The following is a 24,608-nucleotide window of genomic DNA, read 5'->3' on the forward strand; positions in this document are numbered from 1 at the left end:
ACTTGACAACACATAACCGCCACCACCACTGGCTGGAGGGTTCAGGACAGTTAGAGTCCTGGTGTGGCACTGTAGGATAAGCGCTGGGCTACTAACCTCAAGGTTGGCAGTTCAAACCCACTGGCTGCTCCTTGGAAACCCTATACAGAGTCACTATAAATTGAGACTAATTGGATGGCACTTAACAAGACATTGCTATGAAATATCTAGTTCACAACGGATCTTGTTTTACAAGTGATACTGGCCACCAGTGCTTGACAGAAAGCTCTAGTTACGAAAAGTAACCTAGTGAATCTGCCCGTCCTCTCACCCTTCCTTCTGTGCAGTTACTCCCTCTTCAAATCTCGCTTAAACACCACAGTTGCCCGCTCCCGACCTAACCAACTGCAATTGGCTTCTTCTCCCTTCTCCGTCTCCTACAGACAGGACAACTCTGTACAAATCTGACAGTTCTTATGAGCAGGTCATTCCTCTTTGCAAGCCCTAGAGTGTTTTCCAAAGTGTGGATTTCAGTCTGCTACTGCGCATTAGAATTCAACAGAAAACGAATTCAGAACCTCCGGGGGTCAAGGCCAAGCACAGATTTTTTAAACTCACCAGGATGAGAGTCACTGTGTGAATGGATTACAAAATCAATACAGGGCATCTCAAGCAGCATTTGTTTCAAAAAAATTAAAGAACAATGGGATAGGCTAGGATAAGCTAAAAAGTATCAGAATGTAGCAAATGTACTCTGGATAAACATAATTTATAAAATATTATTTTCCATTACATATACACAACACCTATCTAGATGAACGTGCTAGGTCACCAATGTAAAATGTATTTCTTTCAGACCAAGGTCAATAGAGTTTAAAAGTCACTGTCCTATAGAAGCATATTCACTTTCATGCTCACAGAAGGTGGAAGAGAAGCAGATGGGAGTTCCTTTCTTACTGGGAATACTTTCCACCATTAGTAATACAGTTTGGATGGCAGCAGTGCCTGGAGTAGCCGATTTGGGACCAATTAGCAAGCACCATTTAGACATGGACAGAGGCCCTGGGAAAGAAGTGAAAGGAAGAGAGGAGACCCAGGAAGGCAGATAGACTTTTGAAAGGGGACATGATGACAGCTCAGTGGTAAAATTCTCGTTTTCCATTCAGGAGAACTGGGTTCAATCCCTGTGATGGGTAACATTTCATTGTGCATGGAGTTACCATGAGCTGGGGGCGGAGTGGACAGCACCGAGCAGAATCAGGTTTGGGGGGCTAAATCCAATCTTTAAATTTCTATGTCTAAGATTCTGTTCTCCAAGACAAAATTGTTAGTAGACACCTGCTAGCTGACAACTAGGAGGGACTCAACGTTAAATGAGAATAGCCAGGATCCTACAGAGGAGTGAAGAGAGACCGCTATAATGAAGTATGGAGAGAAAGGGGTAAGGCACCATTGTTCATACCATCGCAACACCATCCTCTTGGAGAGCGGCCAGTAGAGACAGCTGTGATTTCTCGGGCAGAATGCGGGCTACAGACCCAAGGCCAGCTGTAAATGGGAATTTACAGAATGCTTTGAGTCAAACTGCACAATTGGCTGGCCTATTGCTCACTGGGTCAATACAGGAATACCAATCTGGGGAAAACCGATGCTAAGTGACGCTGCTGCAAATAGCTCTGGAATCCCTTGCCTATGGGGCCCGTCTAGTTATTGCAATATATCCTTTTTGAACTATCTATAAAGCACCCTGGGATGTTATACCATATTCTCCTGGTACCTTTGGTACTCGATAAATAGTTCTTGAGTTAATAGCAGACACCATTACAAGCAGTGATGACACAGCCACGGACAAGGCAACTAAAGTCTCTATTCTCTTGGAAGACAAAAATTAAATGCAGAAACAAGCAACTCAACAATTAAACATCATGCAAAGATGTAAACCAGCATGCTTTGAAAACACATGATGAAACACAGAATGCCACTCGCAGGACCAGATTTTGTTAAGAGATGGTAAAATTACAAGTTACAGAAACACATTCCAGGCAGTAGAAGTCATTTGTGCAAAGGCCCTGTGGCAGGCACAAGCTTGACATGCTGAGAAAATCACAAGGCCAGTGAGGCTGAGGGGTAGTAGGCAATGGGGAGGATGCTACAAGATGACGTTGCTGCAATGGGAAGAGTCCAGATCACAAAAGGATCTGTAAACCACATTAAAAATAAAACCAAAACTGATTCTCGATTTCTATGCAGGCAACCAGGGTTTGATTCTCCGTCAGAGCACCTTATGTCATTGGAGGCTTGCATGTTGTTATGACACTGCACAGCTGTATATAACTGAAATTCTAGCTTCCTAAAATCACCATGCAGACAGTGGATCCTAGGAGACAAGAGTAGAAACAACTGAGACAATGAAAGCTGGAAAAAGCTTGCATCAGAGGATGGGGGTAGTATTTTGAAGGTAGGGCCACTAGAATCTGCCAATGCGTTGGCTACAGTGTAGTAAAGATATGGGAGGGTTCATACTTAATTTGTAGCTTTTGGCTTGAACAAAAAAGGAAGCTCTAAGGAGTCCTGGTATGGCGCTGTGGATTAATGCGCCAGTCTGCAAAGCTGTTTGAACTGCAAGGTCTGCAGTTCAAGCTCACCAGCTGCTCCTCGGAAACCCTATACAGGGTCGCAATGGATTGGAACCAACTTGACGGCACTTAACAACAACAAGGAGTCCTGGTGTGGTGCTGTGGGTTAATGCACCAGACTGCAAAGACATCTGAACTGCAAGGTCGGAGGTTCAAGTTCACTAGCTCCTCCTCGGAAACCCTATACAGTGGTCACTAAGGGTCAGAATTGACTTGACAGCACTTCACAACAACAACAAGGATTAAAATAAAGTGCTGGCTTGGCGATAAGCACTGGACTGCAAGATCTGTTTGAACTGCAAGGTGGCGGTTCAAACCCACCAGCTGCTCCTGGGAAACCCTACACATGCTCACTATGAGTCAGAAGCAACTCAATGGAACTGACTTGATGGCACTTATCAACAAGAACATCAGCAAGGATTAAAACTGTAATCCCAGTATGGTGCTCCAGGATAAGCTAACTGCAAGGCCAACAGTTCAAACCTATCAGCTGCTGCTCGGAGACCCCATATAGGGTAGCTATGCATCAGAACCTATTTGACAGCACTTATCAACAAGAATTAAAATGAGTCTCATGACATGGCTTTAGTTCGTTAAGTACAAGAATCCATCTGTCTTTGCCCTTTGCGCAGCTTACCCCTCTGTGTAATTACGCCTTCTTCAAATCTTGCCCAAACACCAGCTTTTCCTGTTTCTGTGATATCTTTTCCAACCTAACCAACTGAATGTGATTTCTCCCTCCCTCCAGTCCCTTACACACTTGGGTGATCCTTGTGTATGCATTTGAATGGGCTTACTAAGCCATGTACTCCTCTTTGCACACTGCAAAGCAGTGGTTTTAAACTGTGCATCCTGAGGGGAAGAAAACACCACCTCCTTTCTGCCTCTCTGCTTCCAGGGACCCTTCTCGGTCCCATGCATGAGTAGCCCAATTTCAGTCACCAGGTAAATCATGGGTGTTCTGCAGCAACTCGCCTCAAAGGGCCACCTCTCAAACACTCCTCCCTGCTTTCCTCACAGGCCTACCCTTCAGTACAGACAAGATAACAAAGACAAAGAAATGGGTAACCATCTACTGCATGCCCTCTTGTCCTGTGTGGTGACTGGCAATTGCCTCATATACATGTGAAAGCTGGACGATGAATAAGGCCAACCTGAGAAGAACTCATACCTTTGAATTATAGTGTTGCCAAAGAATACAGAATAGACTGACCATCTAGCTTGGAAAAAGTACAGCCACATGAATGGTCTTTAGAAGTCATGCTGGCAAGTGTTAAGCTCATATACTTTGGACTTGTTGTCAGGAAGGACTAGTCCCTGCAGAAAAACACCATGTGTGGTAGAAGAGGGTCAGTGAAAAAGAGGAAGACCCTCAGAGAGATGGAATGACACAGTGACAACAACAACAGGCTCGAACGTAACAACTGTGAGGCTGATGCAGGACCTGGCGGTGTTTCGTTCTGTCGTACACAGGGTTGCTATGAATCGGAACCGACCTGAATGCATCCGACAACCACAATTCTCAACACTTTTGTTTTAATAAACCAGTTGGGAAAATAAACAGACACATGACCCAGACACTAGCTCAAGGCCAAATGATAGGACAGACAGAGCACAAGATTTGCTCTGTGGCTACGGTAGCTGGAGAAAGCTTTCAGCAAAACAAAGAATGAGTCACTGGACTTACAGGATGGAGGCGGCGTAGGTCACTCATGAGAGTCTGATAAAAATTAAAAAAAAAGACATCTTCTAACAAGGCCAGAAGCCCAGCTCAGCAACATGGGACCGTGCGCAACCAACTCACGAACAAACCACCACTTCACACGACATCTGTTGGACTAATTAGCTGTGTAATTACTCCCCCCTCAGTGGAGCTAGGCTTTGTCTCTGCTGTCTGAAACCTCCTCAGGTGAGACTGTTCCAAATGCCATGCTGCAAGAGGAAGAAAGAGTAGGCCAGAGGAAGGAGGAAAATGGAGGAGCGATGAACACAGAGAGCGTGTTTGGGGACTACATCTGGGGTCTGGGGTCCTCCCGGGGCTAGAACTTCAGAGAGGATGAGTAATTCAACAACTCACCACCTTGTGACAACCCAGCCTGGACTTTGGGTGAACTCTGAGCATCAAAGGCTCAGATGTAATTATCACAACAAGAAGGTGGAGAAGAGAGCAGGATGCAGAGTCCAAGTATGCTGGCCCAAGGAGCTGGGACAAAGGACAGAACTCTTGTCCCTGGAGAAATGTTGGGTCTTCCTGCACTGGCAGCTGTGGACATCATTAATGGAACCCAATGAGGGCAAGAAAGTAATAAAAATGGTCAAAACATAATCGGAGAAACAGAAAGTGAACACACACAAGCAGATGTCTGCAGCCCAATCATTCCCCACCAGGCTTCCTAAGCCACAGCTGGCCGCAGCATCCCACACGCTGACTAATGTCTTGGACAGTGAGGAAATCACAGTCCCAGGGCCAAAGTCCCTTGGCTTACTTAGCTGACGGCAAGAGCCTAGGAGTGCTCCCCCACACCCTCACTCTTTAAGTATTTTAGAATTAGGGGGTTGGATAAAGAAACCTGAAGGCACAGCAGATGTGGGAGGAACACAGTGCAAACCCTCTTGGTGCAGGGTGCTCTGTGGCTAGAGGGAGGGTCTTTTAGGGAGCTCCTCCAGCTGGGTTTGAACCAATGACTTGGCAGTTAGCAGCCTGATGCTCAGAAACCCTACACAGGGTCATTATAGGTCGGAACTGACTCGATGACACTTAACAACAACAACTGCCTTGTCTAACCCCCAGGAGCTCCACTGCAGTGACACACAGTCCCTCCCAAGTCCCTTGGAAAGGCCTAAGGTAAATGGGGAGAAAACACCAACCCGGCATCATTAGCACCGCCATCGTCCTAATCTCAGGATCTGTGCTAAAACAGCAACAAAAAAAGGGCTGAGTGAAACTGACTGGTTTCACCTGTGCTCCTCTGACAACTGAGGAAGTAGAATCCTCACCGGCTTCAAGGCTTTGCAAACAGGATCAACAGTTTTTCAATGGAAAACAGCCCGAGAAAGAGTATACCAGAAAAACACCAAACAGAACTTTTTCAGTCACACAGGTCCAACTAACTCATTTGTTCCAAGTTTTCTGAACAACTGTTGTTGTTGTTGTTGTTAGGTGCCATCAAGTTGGTACCACCTCACAGCAACCCTATGCACAGCAGAACAAAACACTGCCCGGTCCTGTTCCAACCTCACAATTGTTGCACACTTGAGCCCAATCCATCTCACTGGGGGTCTTCCTCTTTTTCTCTGACCCTCCACCTTACCAAACATAATATCCTTCACCAGTGACTAGTCCCTCCTGACAATATGTCCTAAGTATGAGAGACGAAGTTTGGCCATGCTGGCCTCCAAGGAGCACTCTGGCTGCACTTCTTCCAACACAGACCTGTTAGTTCTTCTGGTAGCCCATAATCATCTTCTAATTCAGAACCATGGGGTACACAGTGTGGCTCTGTATGATATACGCTTGACTGTTACCATAAGGTTGGCAGTTCGAGCCTACCAGCCGTTCTGCAGGAGAAAAGATGAGACTTGCAGCTTCCATAAAGATTTACAGCCTTGGAATCTTTATACAGGGTGGAAATGCATCAAAACTGACTCAATGGCACTTAGCAATTCAAAAGCATACATGGCATGTGATGATCAATCCGTTTGACCAAAGGGCATACTTTTAAGAAGCGAGAAACATGTAGACACTATGCAGTGCAAGGTAGAGCCATGGACGTCAGAGGAAGGATGGAATCCCAGCCAGGCTGTCAACAGAGAGCTCTCTAAACAAAACAGATTTTTAAATACCACGAGTTTACACAAAATCCTACTCCAGGGCTCAACACAAAATCAGCACTCAATAACAGCATGGACCCAATGGAAGACATTGCCTTCCTGGTTTATCTGGTTCCCAGAGAACACAGGGGAATGGTCTGGGACTTCTCGTGTCCAGGCCCACATGACCTCTAAGGGCTGGGTCTGAACTGGCCGGTGGAAGACAACTTAAGAATTAGCAGGTTCCAGGACACCTTGTACTACAGAACCATTAAGCCCTTGTGGGAGAGGATGTTTCCTGTCTCTGTCTGAGGGATAAGACAACAAGGACTACCTGTTAAGACACCTGCCACCCAGGACAGTCCACAAAGGCCTGTCACCCGAGAGACCAAACAGTGAGAAGACAACGAGTGGGCGAGAAATTCCTACAGCAATTCCGACGCAGGGACATCACTGGTAAAACTGTTGACCAAAGAGACCAGCTATACTTTGGAGGCCTTCATCCTGGGCCTGCAAACCTGCCCTGCTAATTAAGAGGTTACAAAGCAAACACCATCCGCAGATAAACATTCCTAACCTTTTAATGAATTTGCTTTTTACAGATGAGAGAAACCCCAGAGAAGGTTCCTGTTGATGAGTCCTAGGTTCAGACCTACTTTCTTAGTTTCCTGTCAGCAGCCGGTCTCTCAGGCACATGTGCGCTTCTCTTAAGAGCCCTGTGGTGCAGCGGGTTAAGCACAAGGGCTGCTAACCAAAAGGTAGTGGTTCAAGCCCACCAGCTGCTCTGTGGGAGAAACATGAGGCTGTGTGCTTCCGTCAAGATTTACAGGCTCAGGAAGCAATTCTACTCTGCCCTGTGATGTCACAATAAAGTCAGAATCGTGTTGATGGCAGTGATAGGTGTCCAATAAACAAAGGCTCATGTGCTGTGCATTTTTATGGACCAACATAAACACATACCAACCACAGAAAGAACAACTGTGTAGAAGGACACTCCTAGTGTCCAGCCACGCTGTGCAACACTGGCCTGAGCTTCCTGAAGTCCATGCCACAAAACCAATTCCACGAAGGAAAATAATGAGAAAACATGGAGGCATGGATTTGAACAAATAGCACTGGAGAAGGTTTCAGATTTCATGATAGGAAGCCCATTTCATCTAATGTAAAAAATGCAAACACTAGAGATGACAGTTTTCTATAACAAAAATTTGAAATCATCAGTAGAGACATTTGCCCTCATCCTCTTTAGTTCGAGAACACTGGAAGGAAAAAAAAAAATGGGGGATGGGGGGCGTGTGCCACTTATCTCTCTTAATAGTCCCCCAGATCCTGAATGATGCAAATGGTTAGTCCACTCAGTTGATAAGCTAAGGGCTGGAAGAGGGAGCCTACACAGGTACAACTTGGAATACAGAACTGCTGATTCTACTTGCCTCCCACCCCTCAGGGGAGCAAACCGGCCACCGAAAACTGTCTGGGGAACAATTCTATTCTAACACGCATGGAGTTGTTCCTCATTTGAAATCAAGTTGATGGGCACTGGTCACTGTGTTTTTAGAGCTGGCTGAGAGACCACTAGCAAAGAGTTTTCTTCAGTATCCAGAAGAAGAGCTGTCAGAAGACACGGGGGAAAAAAGTGGGGGGCAGGAAATCCAGGTAAAAGTGACCTACAATAAAAACCAAGCCACTGTTTTTAGTATAAGCAACTTGCACGAGCTATACCTAGTAAGAGTAAACTATTATTTGCTGTGAATCTGAAGTTTCAGTGTAACTTGGCATTCCATACTGTCATTTGTTGAATGTGGCTCCCCTACCCAGAGGCCTCGGTGGCAAGGCTTCCATCACTTCTTAAAGCATCACCTCCTTCACAGAACTTGTTTCCATAATCCCCAGCATTCCCATGAGACACAGATTTTGTCATTAAAGATTTTTAACTTTCTTCCTACACGCTGGCTACTTAAAGGGGAAAAAAAAAAAAAAAAGTGCTGCAAATCTAATTTTACTAAATATTCAAGTATAAAATTACTCCTGTTAGTACTACACCAAGATGGTTTTCATTGTAACCAGCTTTCTCACCCTACATTTAAATATTATTTATAGTTCCAAGTTATGTTTAAAGCAGCATAAAGAATATGGTTCGGGTAAGTTATGTAATTATTTTAAAAACTCTTGCCTTTTCCTGCTGATGATTCTGACAATGCTTAATTGTTCTCTTACAATTTCCCTTTCAAAACAAAAAAACCAGAAACACCTGTTGGGAATAAATGTATTCAAATTTGGCCTTTGCAGCCAATTCCTCATCAAGTTGAAAGGACTTGAAATGGAGTTCACGCCTTTGTCTCATTATATGGCACCGATTTCTTGCCAGAGAGGGTTTACCTAGAACAACTGTAACAGAGAAGTTATTCTGGAATGCAGAGGGAATGGAATATTCTGGAATGCGGAGGCAATGAACTATTCACAGCTAAATTCTTCTATGGGTTATAGACCACCCTTAAGACAACAGATGGCATTCAGGCAAAACAATTCCTCAGTGTTTGTTATTCCCCTAGATGGGGGTGGAGGGACACTAGTGGTTTGACATTTTCTCACAAGAAGATCTAGGGTTTAAGCTTGAGGATTTGGGGGTCTTTCAAGCATTTTAACTAACTGGTAGCTATTACAAAAGAAATCCTAGTCGTGTTAACTGCTGGGATGTGAGTGGAGAGGTCAACAGTTCAAATCCACCAGCTGCTCTAAGGGAGAAAAATGAGGGCAGTCTGTTTCCATAGGGAGCAGTTCTAGTCTGTTCTATAGGGTTGCTGTGAGTCACGATCAACTCAACAGCAATGGGTTTGGTATTTATTTGGGGTTTTGAGGGACACCTATTACATTCTCTGAGATTACACTCCCTTCTGCTTCGGCCAAAGTTAGATGCAACATCTCACCTTTGGAATCCAAAAGTATTTTTGAAGTAGCTGGAGACCCTTTGTGTTGGAGATACACACATACAGTCATGACACTTTAAATCCTACCTGAGTAACAACAATAACTGTAAAAGAAACTTTATCCTTTTTACAGAACAATGAGATCCGATCCACAGTCTGTAATTAAGGATTGTTATTGTTACCAAGCGCTGTCGAGTCAATTTCGACTCATAACGACCCTGTATAAGCTTTCCGAGGGGCAGCTGGTGGATTTGAACTGCTGACCTTCTGGTTCAAAGTTAGCCCCCACCTGTCCTAGAAATACCCTACCTTCAGGGGACTTTGACTAAGGCAATGAATCAAAGACATCTTGCTGATGATTCTGCTGAAGAACAGGAAAAATGAGAAAGAAATCTCATCTAGACTTCAAAGGCCTCATATAAAGAATACTGTCTTTCTGTTCCTTGTTCATGGTCCCCAGGGCTCTCAACAAACAATACTCAGTAAGTACATTCTGAAGGATAGAGCTTTACTCAGTATTCACAAGATACATCTGTATCATTGAAAGGATAAGAGTTGGTAAACATGGCATTCTGGCAGATCAGTTAGGTTAGGAAAGAATGGTTATTTTTGGACAATTAACCATCCAATTTGAAAGAAAGAAAGTCATAAATCACAGCATACAGAAGATACAATCTTCACGGATTCATGACTTAAATCTTGAATGCTGATACAAGTACCATCTAGTTGATTCAGATTCACAGCCATTCTGTGTGGGGTGTGCAAGGAACAGTTTCCAAGATTGGGTTTGAATCACCAACCGTGAGGTCAGCAGTCCAGTGCTTATCCCATAGCACCACATCAGTGCTCCAAAGAATTAAACAAGGAGGGACAAGACAGTTCTGAAGAAAATATCAGTAAAAACTTGACAGCTGCCTGCATGTGAAGTCTGACCCCAGCACTCCACAGCTGAAGAGCAGTCACCTCAGAGCCTAGCCTTACTCATCTGCAAACAGGCTTCAGAACAGATTACATCAGCGGGTACATGGCAAGCCAGCAGAAGAGCACATGCCTTGTAAGAAATGGGATACAGGCGTAAGTTATTATTTTTATTCTAATTTGTTCTTGGCAAAGAGAATGCCTGCCTAAGAAAAGAAGAAAAGTTATAGTCTTAAAGGAAAAAGAATGATATTACATGGACAAAAAGTTACAAGCCAAATGCACCATAAGCAAAGTAAGTTAAAGACAAGCAGAAGACGAGAAGAAGTCTACTGGCAATATTCATTGTTGTTGTTGTTAAGTGCCGTCGAATAGATTCCAACCCATAGCGACCCTGTACAGGGTTTCCAAGGGTGTAAATCTTTACGGGAATAGAAAGCCTCATCTTTCTCCCGCGGAGCGGCTGGTAGTTTCGAACCGCTGACCTTAAGGTTCGCAGCCCGATTCGTAACCACTACGCTACCAGAGCTCCATAGCATACACAAAAACACTGTTGGCCCTGGAAGCTCAAGAGCGCTTGGAAATCAATCTGAAAAAGGAATAAGCAAAGAAAGATAAAGGGTGAAAACTATAAACAGACAATCCACAAGGGAAAGACCAATGGCCAAAAAGATGCATGAAAAGATACTTAACCTACCTAATAATTAGAGACTCACATTAGAACAATCTTGTCAATGTGAACGATGAACATGGAGAAAGAACATATGTGTTGGTCACTGTGTGGGGATCTGAACAGCATCTAAGGCTGAAAGGACAGAAGAGTCACCTACTTCCTGAAGGACCATTAGGAAGTGTAGCTGCATGCTAGTGTCCAGAGATCCCACTTATGGAATGTTCAAGCATATACGTGCGCACACATCTTCCCAACTGTTTTGTCTGCAACATCAAAACCCTGCAAAACCACCAAAACATGCACCAATAATAAACAATGGTACAACTTTGCCGTGTATTATGCATGTCTGTCAAAAACGGCAAGAACCAGATCTATAGATACGGACTGAATGATTTCCATGTAAATAATCATATGAAAAAGCCAGGTGAAAGCACAGCATGTGTCTCTATTGAGAATTTTTAAACTGATAAGCAGCTATGTATGTGTACACTCTTAGTGTGGTGCTGTAGTAATCAGCACCAGGCTGCTAACCACAAGGCCAGTGGTTCAAACTCACCCTCTGCTCCTCGGAAACCCTATACAGAGTCAATATGAGTCAGAACAGACTTGACAGCATTTAACAACAATGTGTACACACACAGACACACACACCCTTACATGCACACACATTTCTACCTAAAAATCACAGAAAAAGTAGTTGCTTCTAGAAAATTAGGTTTGAGAGTACAAACATGTTGTTATCCCAACATTCTACACCTACGATAGTAGTGAAAAGTCTACTAAGTCTATCATTGTACACATTAATGAGGTACTCAGGCAGAAGCGAATGCTGAGGTACAAAGAGAGTCACCCTAGGTGAGAGAGTGAAGGGTGAGAGTCCACTTGGCTGCAAACGGATTTTTAGTGGCTTGGCAGTTAAGTAATGATGCAATTCGGCAATTACATGCCGAAGTCATCATCCCTTTTCCCAAAAATGACCCAATCTTTTGCACCTAACCGTAAGTGAAGAGCGGCTGTTATGTCCACACAGTACCATTCAAATCTGGTGAAGGCCTATGTTACATGCAAAAAGAAGGAAAGAAAAATACTTCACCATGTAGAATTATGGCTAGTTATTTTCATTTATACTTCCCTGGATTTTCCCACTTTTCTCCAGTAAACACACATCATATTTACTTTTGCCTTAAAAAAAAAAATCTGTATTTTATTATTAGCTTACGCTTGAGTAAACACAGAATGCTAACCTAGTAAGAAATCATTAATAATACAACACAATTCTAAAAGTGTCTGATCAGTTTATCATCACCCCCCAAACACAAATATTTAGGAAATAAACAAAACTAACTAAAAACATTTTGAAAAAATAAAAAATAAAAATGCTATTGTTGATGGCAGTAAAGTTGGTTTCTCAATAGGTGGCATGTTTAATACTAGACTTTTTTTTTTTTTTTTACAAACATGCATGTCTAACAAGATTTTAATTCCATTATGTGGCATCTAAAGCTTGGAGCCCACAGATAACACTGACCCGACCTACTTGGTATGAAGGTGGGTCTTAGCCAGAGCAATTCTGTCCAAGTTTATACCTGATGCCAGTCAGCTGAATGTGTCAGTTGTGGGATAATAATACCACTGGGTGGAAGTGAGTGGAATAGTTCTGGGGGGAAGATGGGGCGAGCACAATTCTCTGCACTGAAGCCCACGTGTCATCCTGCACATCATTGATACTGCTCCATCAGCCTCACTCATGCCTACCAGGGCCAGTAAAGGTGATTAACCTGTCTTCCAAAAGCACTCCCCCAGCCACCAGATTCCATCTTCTAATATTCCTAGTCTACTTAAAGTTCTCAAAGATTCAGGCGGTGACCTGATGGAGATCCAAAGCCAATTGGAGCATGCCTAGCCCTCACCCACCTGAGTCCTCTCAGACTCCCCGGAAGCCCCCAGCCGCAGAGCCCCAGCCATCACATCTGGGAAAGGAACTTCAAAACCCCCAGCTGTTCCAGGAAAATAAGGGCACAACAGCTAAATGTGCTAAGATTTACCAAACAGCTGGCCTTTCACACCTTCTAAATCAACTTCAGTGAAACATTCGCTCCTTTTATTTTCTTTTTGGGGGGGCAGGGGTTTCAAGGCATAAAGGAAGGGGGGGGGACTAGGCGGCGAAAGTATGCAGTTTTTAAAAAGAGCATGAGAGAAAGTCTGCCTAATGAGCAAACAAGGTGTGAGGAAGCAGGTTCCAGAATCACAATAGAAACCAGATGGCACTGGTACGGCTGCTTCCAACACCTAGACGCACTGGTGGAGAGGCCGGAGACACCACAGGTGATCAATGCCCTCTGCTCTCCGAGCAGGACAAACGTCACCACTGACCGTGAATCAGCATAAGGATGCCACTATCTTCCAAAGATGTATCCTCCCCAGTACACTCAAGCAAGGAGCACCGCAATTGCCAACTGCAAACCAAACCTGCCTTTGTAGACTTGTTGGGAGACTGGACCCTAATGAGCTTCTTACACCTTACAGGAAGAAGGCAGAAGGTGGATTTAAACTAATGCAGAATTCAATGGAGGTTCGCTTAGATCCTTCTGTGCCACATCACAACCTTAAGGGAAGGGAAGAGTGAAAGTCCAGTATGTGGAGAATTAAGGAGGAGGGCGGTGTTTAAATCGAGTGATTCCTTAAGAGTTGGTTTGAGGAACCCTGGTGGCACAGGGATTAGAGCACTTTGCCTGCTAACAGATCAGCAGTCTGAATCCACCAGCCACCTGAGGGATACAGATGTGGCAGTCTGCTTCCATAAAGATTTACAGCATTGGACACCCTAAAAGGTCACTATGAGTTGGAATGGAGACTGGAATTAGCTCAGACAATGGTTTCCTACCTCCTGTTGGCTTTGCTGGCACAAGGTAACTCACATGTAGCGCAGACCCAACACCCAGGTAGAAACCTCCTTTGTGGCTCATTTAAGGTTAATATGAAACCTTAGGTCTTAGCACAATCAAAGGACCCTCAGCTGGGAGCTGTTTGAGTAATAGATTCTGGTGGGGTCTTAATCTATATGCTAAAGTTGATGGATTTCCATGCCAATGGCTCTCAGGTGAAGAAAAACATCAAAGTGAAAACCAGATTCTAATAGTTGGCAGGTGTGTGCTGATTACCAACAGTGCTGTTTCGGCACTACTCCTCCCCCACACAGAAAATGCTACCAATATCAGAGAGCTGCCTATCAACACCATCTAACAGGGAGGCAAGATCAACGCAGAAGAACTTGCACTGTAGCCAGTAACCGAGTTAGCTGCAGGGGCAAGGAGAGCAGAGGGCAAGTATCCTGGGACGTACAAGCAAGAACGCTCTCCAGCTCTATGGGGGAGCGGGTGGGAGGTAGGCAGGTCCAGCTACAAGAGAAGACTCTGCATTTAAACATGAAGAGCGGACCTTCCTGAAGCTCAGCCATGCTGAGGAACAGTGCCTTTTCCACAACACACTCCCATCTGGCTCCAACCACTAAGGACAGAAGTGAAGAGCCGGCCTGTAAGAGTAGTCCCTGGCACTTCTGCTTTTCCGGTGACTCTATCTGTCACAATGGCCAGTGCTAGGATCTGGACCACTGGGGGCTAGATGAGAGCCAGACACTACCTAAATCCCATAGTCAACAAGCTTGAGGACCTCCATGAGCACTTTGTAGAAGAAAACATGGGAACCGAAAGAAAACAAGACAGAGCTTCCATCTGATGCCTTTGCTCTCTCACCTTCTGCCTCCACTCTGCTTCCACTGGGCAGGGAGGAAGTATACTTGGGACAGCCATTTCAAAGAATAATAAAAGTACCATGGAATGCCAGAAGAACAAACAAGTCTGTGTTGAAAGTACAGCCAGAATGCTCCTTAAAAGCCACGATGGTAAGACTGTCTCTCATACTTTGGACAGATTATCAGGAGAGACCAGTCCCTGGATATCATGCTTGGTAAAGTGGAGTTCCCGTGTGATGCTGTAGGATAATGTACTGGACCGGACCTCAAGGTAGAAACTGCAAGACCAGTGGTTCAAATCCAAAAGCTACTCCTCGGAAACCCTACAACACAGGGTTCAGAAGTGGCACTTTACAACAACTAAGTGGAGGAGCAGTGAAAAAATGGCAGAGCACCAGGGAGATGGATTGACATAGTGGCAGCAGCAGTGGGTTCAGATGTAACAACGCCTTTGAAGCTAGCTAGGACCAGGCAGTGTTTTGTGCTGTTGTACATAGGCTTGCTATGAGCCAGAACCGACTACACAGCACCTAACAACAACAATCACACAGTAAGAGTCCTGGTAACACACAGATGAGGAACTACACTGTTAATGGGAATGTCACTGCTTTAAACCCAGCAGGCCCTCAGTAAGAGAAGATTGAGGCTGTCGGTTTCCACAGAGATTTGGTTTCGGAAACTCTCTCCAAAAGGGTCAGTAAGAGTAGGAATCGACTCGACAACTATAGGTCTGGTTGGATTTTTGTTATCACACAATAATCAAAACTAGACTATTCTAGACCACCAACATAATATCACCAATTCCATGTGGATGAGCCCAACCCTCCCTTTCTGATCAGAAATTATTTCACACTCTCAGAGGGTTCAGCCCAAACATAGCAACCTATGTTTTTATGATGTCGAATTTATGATGTCAAAAGATATTAACTCTAAACTGGTCACATGACACACCAATTTTTGCCTGCAATTCTCTGAAACATGCCCATTCCCATGAGAAGAGAGGGTAGGAGACCCAGCAAGGGACCAAACACTTGGGCATCATGGCCACTTCAGTTGGTGCAGCGGAAGTGAAAGCAATAATGAATTGTTCACTAGGGAACCAAGTGGGAACAGGAATGGGAAGTGGGGGGCGGGGAGTCGGGGGCAGCAGCCCAACACCCACCCTGGGTCCCCAGCATCTGGAGTGGGTTTCTCTAGCAGACAGTAAAGAACTCGATTACACCCAGTTAACTGTGCTCTAAGCTGATTATGCATGTGCCGGGCTAATGGATTACATTAGCAAGAGGAAAAATAACATGCAATCAATCTCCATTTACCACAGCCCACACCAGGGCTGAGAAAAAACCTGACTCTCAACATCTCCAATCCCCACCCCAAACGCTGGATGAACAAAACCCTAATATGAGAGGGAGCCCCCTCGGAGGCAAAAGGAGTTTATCTTCATGACAGTGAAGAACGAAGAGGCTTGGTGCCCCGCCCCCACGGCAGTCACCCTGAGCTGGGGGACATTCATTACTCGAGGACTAATGAGACCAGACTAATGACCTTTAGCTCCTGATGCAAGGAATCCTCCCCTCAAGTCCCAGGGCCTTGCTGGCCCAATGCATTTCTCTGGCTCCTCTCCTTCAGGCGCATTCCCCCTCGCTCTGCTATATCCCAGCTATAATGACCCTTCTACCTGTGCTCACTGCCTTTTTAGAGAGGAGACTATTCAGGCCCAGGGTGCTCAGTGCCCAGGGCTAGCAGTGTCGAACTAATAAAACGGTCCCCTCACATTTACCCTGGGAATTGCCTCAATATGTTCTCTGAGGACATGGGTTTGGGACCAGAAGAGGATATGCACAGCAAAGCCAGCAGGCTCCAGGTCTGATGACTCTGCTACACGGAACATGGAGAGGGACTCACCAGCATGAGCCTTTTCTTGTTGGAATGGAAGACGGGCACGTTGTGTTCCCTCTACACTACACCTTCATCTAAGTTGCCTTTGACCTTCAGTGGCCAAGCAAGGTCCTTCGTTCAAAGTGTATACCTCTGGTCCTTTAGAGATTCGTTTTTCCATTGGTTTCCATCAGCTAGCCCCTCTTGGCACTCACCGTCTGAGGCCAGTGAAGACCTCCCACTGAAACTGCCAGTTCAAAGCCTTTCTCTTGATGGTAGCACAGATGGGGCTGGTCAACTGAGGGGCCTGATTGCTTGAGATAAGAGAGGCCATGGCGAATGATGCCCAGACCTTTCCTATAATACCATCTATCCTACCCATAGCTAGAGTCGGCAGCCAATTTCTAGAACATTCTATGCCTGCTACCTCATTCCTGCTTTCTTCTTTCCCTAAAAGGGCTTACCCTTGATGCCACATCCAAAACACAGGCCTCCCTCCATCCTGAGCATGATTAATTATAAAATGAATTACAATTATCTATTTAGGCAGAGACTGAATCGGGAAAGAACAAGAAATCTCCCTACTGAGGGGCTCCATTTAAAATTGTGAAGAGTAAGAAGTGAATGAAACCACTTCAGGGTAGGCAGAAACGAAACACTTTGTCCCAAAACGTAAGAAACGGCAAGAAAGGCACCAGGAGAGATGGACAGAGAAAGCGAAGGAGATGAAGAGAAGGAGGCAGCAGAAGGTGTGTGGGACCAGGCTGTGTAGATTTATGGCGATTTGTACCTGATTGTTCATACTAAAGCCATTATGGGATGATTAGAGAAAAAGGTGAGGCTTTAAGTCCAGTGAAAATCAATAGAAACGTCTGGAGCGATTCTGCCGTGCAAGTGAAAGGACTATTTACAGTATCCGGAGCACCTCCCCCTCCTGGGTTACCGTCTAGAGTTCAGAGTAGGACTGGCAATGGGGGAGGGGTGAGTTACAAAGAAGAAGTGGGGAAGAGCGGAGAATGAGACCATCCCAGAAAAAGATCAGGAGAAAAGAAAATGGGGAAATAAGACAACAAAAGCAAAGGCAGAAACTGAATCGGTTTTCATCTTGTCTAGATGGTCTGGTGAAAGGAGATGGGGCTAAGATTCTTATGATTCAACAGTAACTGATATCATGACTAACTGCGACTGTCACAATTGTAAAGGTAGAAGTTTTGTAACAAAAAGAAGGAGTAGTTAATCTTACAGTCCCAGGACAGAGGACCCTAGGACCATCAAGGGAGAAGAGCATGAGCGGAATGTGGGACCTTATCCAGAGAAGCAGCAACACCAAAGATGGAGGCAGAGGTGAGGACTCTGGACTCATGGAAAGAGAAAGGCTGTGTGTTGGCAGCCAGGGCTAGTGACCAGGAGGCAGGCTTGCAGAATGTGCCCTTTGGTTGTTTAAATGATTATATATTCTTGAGTGTTTTTGTGTACATCCCCCAACCACCCCCCAAAAGAAAACCAGAGGGCATAGAAGCAGATACTGTTGAACGATGATGCACGGAGGAGATTGTAATCATTGCAATGAAACAATGGTGTAAAGCCGATGTTCTCCCATGTAAACTACCACTCAGGTCACAGTAAAAACTTAAAAGAAAAAAAAAAGGGGGGGGGGAGGGTCCTCTTATCTGGCTCTTTTCCACCCACAGCATCTACAGCCATCTGCATCATTTATTCACTGAGTTTATCATTATTGATTCCCCAACACCACCCAAAATGGTTTTTTGTGGTTTTTTTTAAATAAAGAAAAGGATGGAAGCTTGCTGAGGGAAGTGAATTTTGTCGGTCTTGTGTGCACTTATGTAGCCAGGAGCCCACAACAGTGCTGGTACTTCGCAGATGAGTTCTGTATATAAGGAACTTCCAAAACTTCTTGGAAAACTTTCATGATCCTTTCATTCCATTTTTTCATGAACTTTTTGTTGTTGAATCAATGCATACATTGAACCACCCCGGGGGCAAAGAGCAAACAGAAAAACAAAAAGGAGATGGAAAAGGAGAGAAGAAAATCATGGAAGCAAACCATAGACATGAACCAAGGAGAAGGGAGTGAGTAACAGCTGACAGAAGAGACAGTTAGGAGGTCTGTGGATGGGGCACAGTACGGGGCTGCTGAAACAAAGCCTGCCCCCTCAACATCGGGTGTCCCAGACAAAGAACCTTAAATTACAGCTGTAACCAGCCATTTCATCTTAGCAACATGACCCAGCAGGTGCCAATTCCCTTCCAACAGCAGCCTATGGTCCAGCAACCTGCCACAGCATGGACTGTTCAGCTCCTCTCCCTGGTATCCCACCCACAGCCTTTGCAGAGCACCTGGGCCCCAAGGAGCCGGGTCCTACCTTGTACAACTTCAGGCTGGCCTCGTGCCTGGAGTTGACTGTGTGCAGCCGCAGCTTCTCCAAGCTGTTGGTGTAGTAGTCGCAGGCATTGCACTTCAGGTGGACGGGGTTGCCGATGGCCACACACTTGAGCCGCCACTCGTTGGCTTTGCCGCCCTCCTTGATGTGGGCCACCAGCTGATACTTCTGCACATGCTTGTCCGTCTTGCAGTGCAGCTGGAAGTTGGCCTTCAGCTGGGTGTTGTAGCGGCACAGCTTGCACTGGTACGAGTCCCCCATCACAGCCTTCCACTCATCCTCGGGAAGGCTGCGCTCCATGTTCATGTGCAGCCCCAGCATGTCCAGGTTGTCCGTGGTGAACTTGTTGCACACGGCGCACTGGAAGAGCTTCAGCGACGGATCGTTGGTCTGGATGAAGCTCTCGCCCAGGTTCATCAGCTCCTCGGATACCAGCTGCCCGCCCCCGAGCCGCATGTCTAGGGGGATCTCACCGCCCACTGTAGGGAAGGAGAGAGAGAGAGAGAGAGTCAGAGGCTGAGCTCAGAGGCCCCGCCATATCTGAAGGCACAGCCCAGCCCTCCGCCAACCTCAACCAAGGCTCACAGACAGAATGACTGCGCTCAAGTCTTCAGCTTCTAACTGAAATTTGGAGGTTCTAGCCCATCCAGAGGTACCTCAACTTCCCCCAAATCAGCCATTCTGAAAACCTTATGGAGCACAGTTTTACTCAGGTCGTAAGTCAGAGGTGACTGAAAGGGGAAGTGGATAGTCACCTTAACGTGTATGTTTAGATATTTCCTACACACTTTCTGAGGTTTGTGGAAGGCCTGATGTTTCCCCTTCTCTCTTTAGGAAAAGTACATATAGAAAAAATAAGGAGCCATCACCTTCTGACTACACCAATTCAGCACCTCACTCAGACTCAAGAGAAGACAAGAACAAGCTTCATCAACAGGATATGAGAGACTTCAAAACACCAAACCCAAAAAGTTGGAAACAAGTTTCAGCTGCAATCTAAGATACCACGGCTGTATGGTGTTCATTTGGCCCAGAATTTATCCCCAACAGAGATGTTCAACAGACTGTCCCGCAATAAAGGAAATGGTCTATGTCTCCATTATCCAGTAAGATCCAAAACCAAACCCAACCCACGGCCAGTGAGTCAATTGTGACTCACAGCAGAGCCTCCAGAGGGATTCTGAGACTGTAAATATTTACAGGAGCACACAGTACACAGCCTCACCTCTCTCCCTCAGAGCAGTTGGCTTTCAGTCGCTGACCTTGCGCTCAGCAGCCCAATACCTTACCCAAAGAGCCACCAGATTTCCTCCTCCAGTGTGAAAGTCACTTGGAATGTGGCCAGTACCACTGAGAAACTGAATGTAAACTTTTATTTCATTCTCAGTCATGCAAATATGCATCCTCTCATGTGGCGACTGTACTGGACATCTCAGACCCAAATAAAATATCTCAGATCAGAACTAAGTGGAAACGGAACAATCTGCACAGAAATAATGGGAATGTTCACGAATTATGAAGAACGGCGCCAATGTCACTGAGCAACTTGTGTAGACACTGGTGAATGGGAACCTAAACTGTGTAAACCTTCACTAAAAGCACAAAAAAGTATGGGAACTAAAGACCCTACTCCTCACCATGACTCTGGACACCAATTCCCATCTGTCTGTCAGGGGCAGTGTCTCCATCAGACCCTGAAGCCTTCTCCAATCAGCCTCCCAGCATCATGATGTGGGCCTCTGTTACACCTTGTCTATTACACAGTCAGCCCCACACAGAGCTGCACTCTGCTCACCAATCTCCCAATGGGGTTGGTGTCTTTGAAGGGGGCAGTCTAGCAGCTCTGAATCTCCAGAACCTCCAGCCCTCTACAAATCAGCTCCAACATGGGTTGTACCAAACAGGGGTGACAAAGGAGCCCAGCTGTTTCACGTTCAGGAAGTGGACAGAGACGGGCAGTGAACGCAAGGGTCAATTCATGGCCCAGGAAGGCGTGTCAGAGAAAGGTCTGCCCCTCTCTCCCCACCCTGTGTGCTTTTTCAGTCTCTCCCTGACCTGCCTGAACCAGGACTGTGCTCTCCTCCACTAACGGTAAATTAATGCAGCACACTCGTATTTATGTCACGAGAAAAGCTGGGAGAGAGCAGCCCTCCCTCCATTACCTAGAAGTGTACAGTCAGGCAGAAAGCTGAGCAGTTGCTTCTATTCTCTGCATCATCCCTAAATACATATGCACTCCAGCTATTACGTTTGCCCCTGTCCCCTCCAGACCGATATTTAAACTTGACATTCTTTTGACGTGCACTTGGGATGAGGTTATTATTATTATTATTAATGAGTGATTAGAATCCAAGTCAGTGACTAATCCAAGAAAAGATGGTGGGTTTTTTGCTTTTTAACGTTTTTCTTATTTATACTACACGAGGTATTTCGAGTGTGAAAATCAGTCTGGACTCCACCCAACAGACCGGCTGCGTTTGAAGCCGGCCGACAGACAAGTGAACCAAAGGACTCTTTGGCACATGCATTCCACAAGGCGTAGGAAGTTTGCTTTCTACTTGTCGCTGCTGCCATCTCCCCTGGTGAGAGGAGACACAACGTTCTTCTCAGGACAAGAAAGAAAGAGAGGAGGAAAAAAAAAGTCAAAAGGTTCTCTCCCTTAATGGAGACGAAGGCGGGGCAACATCCAGGAAACACGCAGTGTGTTCAGTCAAAGGAGAAACTGCCCGGAGGGGAAGACAAGGAGCTAACATATATTTGTTTCTGATGGCAACCACCTGAAGAATCGAAGCCTCTCCACTTTTTAAATTTGACCTCAGTGAGTCAATATCACTCTAAGGGGAAATGCAGCTGTCACTTGCAGAATGCTTGAATGAAAATTACAAGTCCTTAGGCCAACCGGAATAAATAAGTCCCTATTCCCATTCTGAGCTCTTAAAATGCAAACCAAAGGCAGGAGCAGAGGAGCAGGGAAATTAGTTAGGATGATGAGCAAGTCCAAACTCCCTTTAAGAACTACTCCTTGGAGAAGCCGGTCCTCACTCTGTCCTTAGGTACTATTGAGTCAGTTTCGACTCATAGTGACCCTGTACAGAGTTTCTGAGGAGCAGCTCGTGGGTATGAATGGCCGACCTTGTGGTTTGCAGTCCAGTGATCCTACAGCGCCACACGAGGCCATGGGACTAAAAGGAGCTAATAATTCAGCCTCCAATTCACAAGCAGAAGCAGATTACCCTCCAAACCTGGGCTGACTTGTGCTTACTTACTAACCTGTAGTAAACAAGGAAGCACAACTAAACATGCTTACCATGCTTCTTCAGTAATGTGACACTGTTCACAGGCAGTTAGGAGCAGTCTCTAAGTCTCTAAGTAAAACTAGGAGGTCTTCACATAGCCCCCTACCTCCCCATATGTGCCCAACTTTTAGTGTTATTAGATACTGCTAAGTCCACTCTGACTCATGGCGACCTGGGATGAACGGCACCTGACCCCAGACAGTGACCCAAGAACCTGCTCATAGACTAAAGGGCATGTTCTAGAATCAGGGGCAGACCCTATGGTTGGCTGCTTGGGAAACGCTCAGACATCCCTATACAGCCCCTTTCTCAGAGCGGCATTTTAACATCAGGATCAAAAGGAATGTTTGGAAAGGTGCTCACGCAGCCTTAAGTCCAACTGCCTATCTGCAAACAGTGCCAAAGCCAAGTTGACCAGACCCTCTATCTCTCTGTAAAGGCCTCCCGGAAAGGAAGCATCTCTGGGATCCGTGCCTGGGATGAATCCCTCTACACAGAAGACTCTGAACAGGGCAGGATGAAAAAAACAACTTGGGAAAAGAGTTCCTGTCAGTTCTGACATACGGCCACCTCGTGTATGTCACAGTAGGAATGAGCTCCAAAGGGTTATCAATGGCTGAATTTTTGGAAGCAGATCTCCAAGCCTTTCTTCCAAGGTGCCTCTGGAGGGACTCGAACTGCCAACCTTCTGGTTAGCAGCTGAGTGTGAGCAGGAATGTAATTCACAGAAACCTGTATTTCTCCTGTAGGAACCAGCCATAACTAATAATGCCTGCAACCTTCTTCTAAATGACCAAAGGAAATAAATCAGAAGAGTTGCAGCAAAGATAGAAGCGAGCGGTGCCATTCTTCATTTGCATTTGTTGGTTTCTCCATGATTGTACAGCTTAAATTTTAAACCCTTTGGACATTTCCTATTACACTCTCACCTACTGAAACTCCCTGTCTACAGCTCTCACATCCACAGACTAAGGAAAGGACCGGAGGTTTCCAGAGCCTCACCACAGCCAACAAGTAGTGACACTGTTAGTTCAAGGGCCCTTCTTAGCTGAGCTAGATCAAGTCTTTAGAAAGGAGAGCTCTACTCTCCTTAAGAAGTAAAACGTGGATCTTCTATTTATGCCTACCTCCCAGGGATGCATTCTGATCTTCAATTTCTTTGCATTGGTCACAATACCCAGTAGAGTATGTGGTGCTCCATAGACTATCAAACACTCGATATAAAAGGAAAATAACTCCCCCTCTCAATGTGAGCTAGAATGATGTCTTTTCAAGGTCCATCGAAAGATCTTGTTTGGTCCCAACATGAACCCAACTGCTTTCTATATCCTCAATACCGCCTACATTCTCTATTATTAATGCTATAGACTGGATTGTGGTCCCCTAAAAGGTATAACCTAATGGCTATACCCATGAATGAGATCCTATTGTGAAATGGGCTATTTGGAGATGTTAGCAGACAGGCTAGCATGAGTGTACACTGAAGTAGGCTAGATCCTATTCCAAGATGAATGACATCCTTACAAAACAGGAGGAGATGCACAGAGATGATGGAAGGACATCATGTGACACAGTAGCTACAAGTCAACAAGCGCCTGGAGAGGAATGAAACATATTCCCTCAAAGGCTCAGAGGGAATTGATCACGAACACCCAGTCTCTAGAATGGAGAGACAATGCCCTGCTCGTCTTACAAAGCTAACCAGTTTGTGGTGCTTTGTTACGGCAAACCCAGGAAATCAATACAATTTACTCTACACTCTGCCTTCCTACCTTAGTTTCCCAGTTCTGCAGTTAACAGACATTACCAAAGTGGGTGGCTTTAAAGAAAAGGGATTTATTATTGTCTTACAGTTCTGGATACTAGAGTTCAAAATCAGGACATTGGCTTTGGGGGTTGGAGAGTCGGGGGGCGGGGGTCTTTCCTTGTTGGTAGTTCTGGGGCTGTTGTGACAGCTGTCTTCTCCCTGAATGTCTATCTCCATGTCTACTCTGCACTTTTCATAACACTGAGAAGCAATTAGGTTTCGAACCCATCCTACTCCCTTTATGACCTCCTTGGCATAACAAAAGAATTCCCAAATACAGTCATATTTACGGGTTGGGGGCCTAAAACATCACCACATACTGTCCTTGCTTTGAAGTGCCATCAATTCGGTTCTAACCCATAGCCACCCTGTATAGGGTTTCTGAGGAGCAGCTGATGTGCTTGAACCGCCAACTTTGCATTCAAACGGCTTTGCAGTCTGGCACATTAACCTGCAGCACCACACCAGGACTCCACATATTGTCCTTAAAACTCAGTATTTTATGTCTCCATACCAGAAAACACCCCCCCC

At 45.5% G+C, this 24,608-nt stretch overlaps 1 protein-coding gene across 1 annotated transcript in view; it reads right to left on the bottom strand.

Annotated features, from left to right (window-relative positions):
- Positions 1–24,608, bottom strand: part of ZFHX3 (zinc finger homeobox 3) — a 201,392-nt gene that overhangs the window by 171,346 nt on the left and 5,438 nt on the right. Inside the window, exon 2 of the mRNA XM_006860200.1 lies at positions 18,957–19,453. Coding sequence (XP_006860262.1) covers positions 18,957–19,453 — 497 coding nt within the window. The remainder of the gene's footprint in view (positions 1–18,956; positions 19,454–24,608) is intronic.

This window comes from Chrysochloris asiatica, unplaced genomic scaffold (assembly GCF_000296735.1).
Source record: "Chrysochloris asiatica unplaced genomic scaffold, ChrAsi1.0 scaffold00037, whole genome shotgun sequence".
In the NCBI taxonomy this organism is placed as follows: Eukaryota; Metazoa; Chordata; class Mammalia; order Afrosoricida; family Chrysochloridae; genus Chrysochloris; species Chrysochloris asiatica.